This window comes from Salmo trutta, unplaced genomic scaffold (genome assembly GCF_901001165.1).
Source record: "Salmo trutta unplaced genomic scaffold, fSalTru1.1, whole genome shotgun sequence".
Lineage (NCBI taxonomy): Eukaryota > Metazoa > Chordata > Actinopteri > Salmoniformes > Salmonidae > Salmo > Salmo trutta.
Window position 1 is genome coordinate 546606 of NW_021822962.1, and position 4240 is coordinate 550845.

Sequence of the window (4240 nt, forward strand, 5' to 3'; positions counted from 1 at the left end):
TACAGTAATAACCCTGTAAGGTTAGGGCCAGCTCAGTCAGTCTCTATAGTAGTAAACCCTGTAAGGTTAGGGCCAGCTCAGTCAGTCTCTATAGTAGTAAACCCTGTAAGGTTAGGGCCAGCTCAGTCAGTCTCTACAGTAGTAAACTCTGTAAGGTTAGGGCCAGCTCAGTCAGTCTCTACAGTAATAAACCCTGTAAGGTTAGGGCCAGCTCAGTCAGTCTCTACAGTAATAAACCCTGTAAGGTTAGGGCCAGCTCAGTCAGTCTCTACAGTAGTAAACTCTGTAAGGTTATTGCCAGCTCAGTCAGTCTCTACAGTAGTAAACCCTGCAAGGTTAGGGCCAGCTTGATCAGTCTCTACAGTAGTAAACACTAAGGTTAGGGCCAGCTCAGACTGTCTCTACAGTAGTAAACCCTGTAAAGTTAGGGCCAGCTCAGTCAGTCTCTACAGTAGTAAACCCTGTAAGGTTAAGGCCAGCTCAGTCAGTCTCTACAGAAGTAAACCCTGGGGCCACTAGGACTAGAGGGACCTCATGGGCACCCTTATCTTTTAGATTGTATCTCTTGTTGTCTCCTTTCGAGCAACTGGCCAAAGTGATGAATTATCCTGCGGGTGAAGAAATTCAAGAATGTGACATATATAACTGAAAGAGGAAGTAATGACAAACGTTATTGAAGTGTTGGTTTATGTGTTAATATGTAATAGTAGAAATATACACTGCTCAAAAAAATAAAGGGAACACTTAAACAACACAATGTAACTCCAAGTCAATCACACTTCTGTGAAATCAAACTGTCCACTTAGGAAGCAACACTGATTGACAATAAATTTCACATGCTGTTGTGCAAATGGAATAGACAACAGGTGGAAATTATAGGCAATAAGCAAGACACCCCCAATAAAGGAGTGGTTCTGCAGGTGGAGACCACAGACCACTTCTCAGTTCTATGCTTCCTGGCTGATGTTTTGGTCACTTTTGAATGCTGGCGGTGCTTTCACTCTAGTGGTAGCATGAGACGGAGTCTACAACCCACACAAGTGGCTCAGGTAGTGCAGCTCATCCAGGATGGCACATCAATGCGAGCTGTGGCAAGAAGGTTTGCTGTGTCTGTCAGCATAGTGTCCAGAGCATGGAGGCGCTACCAGGAGACAGGCCAGTACATCAGGAGACATGGAGGAGGCCGTAGGAGGGCATCAACCCAGCAGCAGGACCGCTACCTCCGCCTTTGTGCAAGGAGGAGCAGGAGAAGCACTGCCAGAGCCCTGCAAAATGACCTCCAGCAGGCCACAAATGTGCATGTGTCTGCTCAAACGGTCAGAAACAGACTCCATGAGGGTGGTATGAGGGCCCGACGTCCACAGGTGGGGGTTGTGCTTACAGCCCAACATCGTGCAGGACGTTTGGCATTTGCCAGAGAACACCAAGATTGGCAAATTCGCCACTGGCGCCCTGTGCTCTTCACAGATGAAAGCAGGTTCACACTGAGCACATGTGACAGACGTGACAGAGTCTGGAGACGCCGTGGAGAACGTTCTGCTGCCTGCAACATCCTCCAGCATGACCGGTTTGGCGGTGGGTCAGTCATGGTGTGGGGTGGCATTTCTTTGGGGGGCCGCACAGCCCTCCATGTGCTCGCCAGAGGTAGCCTGACTGCCATTAGGTACCGGAGATGAGATCCTCAGACCCCCTTGTGAGACCATATGCTGGTGCGGTTGGCCCTGGGTTCCTCCTAATGCAAGACAATGCTAGACCTCAGGTGGCTGGAGTGTGTCAGCAGTTCCTGCAAGAGGAAGGCATTGATGCTATGGACTGGCCCGCCCGTTCCCCAGACCTGAATCCAATTGAGCACATCTGGGACATCATGTCTCGCTCCATCCACCAACGCCACGTTGCACCACAGACTGTCCAGGAGTTGGCGGATGCTTTAGTCCAGGTCTGGGAGGAGATCCCTCAGGAGACCATCCGCCACCTCATCAGGAGCATGCCCAGGCGTTGTAGGGAGGTCATACAGGCACGTGGAGGCCACACACACTACTGAGCCTCATTTTGACTTGTTTTAAGGACATTACATCAAAGTTGGATCAGCCTGTAGTGTGGTTTTCCACTTTAATTTTGAGTGTGACTCCAAATCCAGACCTCCATGGGTTGATAAATTGGATTTCCATTGATTATTTTTGTGTGATTTTGTTGTCAGCACATTCAACTATGTAAAGAAAAAAGTATTTAATAAGATTATTTCTTTCATTCAGATCTAGGATGTGTTGTATAAGTGTTCCCTTTATTTTTTTGAGCAGTATATTTTGGGATATCATTTTGGAACATTCCTAGAGGAGGGGCACCTTGGAAAGAGTACTTAGTTGCTCTTGGCCTTTGGTTGGTTTGAAAAGTCATTGGTATGAAAAGGAAGGCAAGCATTCTGTTAGATTAGTGAGATAATTCCTTGGTTGTTACTTTCAACCCCCCCGTGGCTATGAACACCTGGAATTGTCCAACAATCCACTTTCTTAAACGCACAAAGGGTGCATCTCAAATGGCACCCTAAATAGTGCACTACGTTGGACCAGGGCCCATATGACTCTGGTCAAAATTAGTGCACTAAAATAGTAGGGTACACACAATTGGGACGCAGCCAAGTGAAACAAGACTTCACACGGATGGAAGTTTCTGGAAACTTTCACCAAACGTACACTTCAATAAGACAGCTGTTTTACACCTCTATTATCAGTCTAGTAACTGACACAGGAGATTATCCGATTTGACTAATTTAAAGTAATGTCTCTTACTTAGAAAATGTCTCCTTCGTTACCAATCCCAGCACACAGACCCAAATGAGCTAGTTGATTTGAATGTTCAGGCTATCACGAGAGATTACCTGATTACTATTCTAGACGTGAAGGAAGTGTAAACAACATCACAGACTTCAGGATTATTTTGTAATGCAATTGTTTTATTTCATTTGTATGGAAACTAACAGGCAGTTAAATGACACGACTTAATTTACAGACTACTTTGGCAGTTGAAACAACATGTCATTTCTCACTATATGTGAGTGATAAACCCTAAATGCAGATTAGACAGTACGTAGTGTGGAAGTTCTTTCTAATTATAAGCATCCTTCTCTGACTTGGGTTTGCTCTGGGTGACAGTTGTCAAGAAATCAACAAATAACTTGGTTTCTGGTGTTGGAGTTCCAGCCCCCAAACCAGCAGATTCCCCTTCCAACACAGCAGATGAAAGTTTTCCTGAAAAACAGAGAGACATCTTTCTTGTGACACCAAGTCATCCTGTGAAGTAAGAGTAGCTTCTCTAAAGTGGTGATATATGGATGTTTTTCCTAAAGCTCTGCAGACGGAGACTGGACGTTTGGCACCATCTAAGTACATACAGTAGCAAACCTCTAATTACTGGCTACATACATTGCAAAGTATTCAGATCCCTTGACTTTTTCCACATTTTGTTACGTTACAGCCTTATTCTAAAATGGATTACATTGTTTTTTTCTCATCAATCTACACACAATAACCCATAAAGACAAAGCAAAAACAGTTTTTTATAAATATTACATAAGTACTCAGTACTTTGTTGAAGCACCTTTAGCAGCGATTAACAGCCTCGAGTCTTCTTGGGTATGACGCTACAAGCTTGGCACACCTGTATTTGGGGAGTTTCTCCCATTCTTCTCTGCAGATCCTCTCAAGCTCTGTCTGGTTGGATGGGGAGCGTCGCTGCACAGCTATTTTCAGGTCTCTCCATAGATGTTAGATCGGGTTCAAGTCCGGGCTCTGGCTTGGCCACTCAAGGACATTCAGAGACTTATCCCGAAGCCAGTCCTGCGTTGTCTTAGCTGTGTGCTTACGGTCTTGTCCTGTTGGAAGGTGAACATTTGCCCCAGTCTGAGGTCCTGAGCGTTCTGGAACAAGTTTTCTTCAAGGGATCTCTCTGTACTTTGCTCCGTTCATCTTTTCCTCGATCCTGACTAGTCTCCCAGTCCCTTCCGCTGAAAACCATCCCCACAGCATTATGCTGCCAGCACCATGCTTCACTATAGGGATGGTGCCAGGTTTCCTCCAGACATGACGCTTGGCATTCAGGCCAAAGAGTTCAATCATGGTTTCATCAGATGAGAGAATCTTGTTTCTCATGGTTTAAAAGTCCTTTAGATGCCTTTTGGCAAACTCCAAGCTGGCTGTCATGTGCCTTTTACTGGCCTGATAGATGGAGGCCTGATAGATGGAGT

The 4240-nt window shown here is 45.5% G+C and overlaps 1 protein-coding gene across 1 annotated transcript in view; it reads right to left on the bottom strand.

Annotated features, from left to right (window-relative positions):
* Positions 1–2929: 2929 nt before the first annotated feature.
* The window catches only part of LOC115187708 (thyroglobulin-like), a 37843-nt gene continuing 36532 nt past the window's right edge, over positions 2930–4240 (bottom strand). Inside the window, exon 17 of the mRNA XM_029746703.1 lies at positions 2930–3245. Within this exon, the coding sequence (XP_029602563.1) occupies positions 3103–3245 (143 nt within the window). The 3' untranslated portion in view covers positions 2930–3102. The remainder of the gene's footprint in view (positions 3246–4240) is intronic.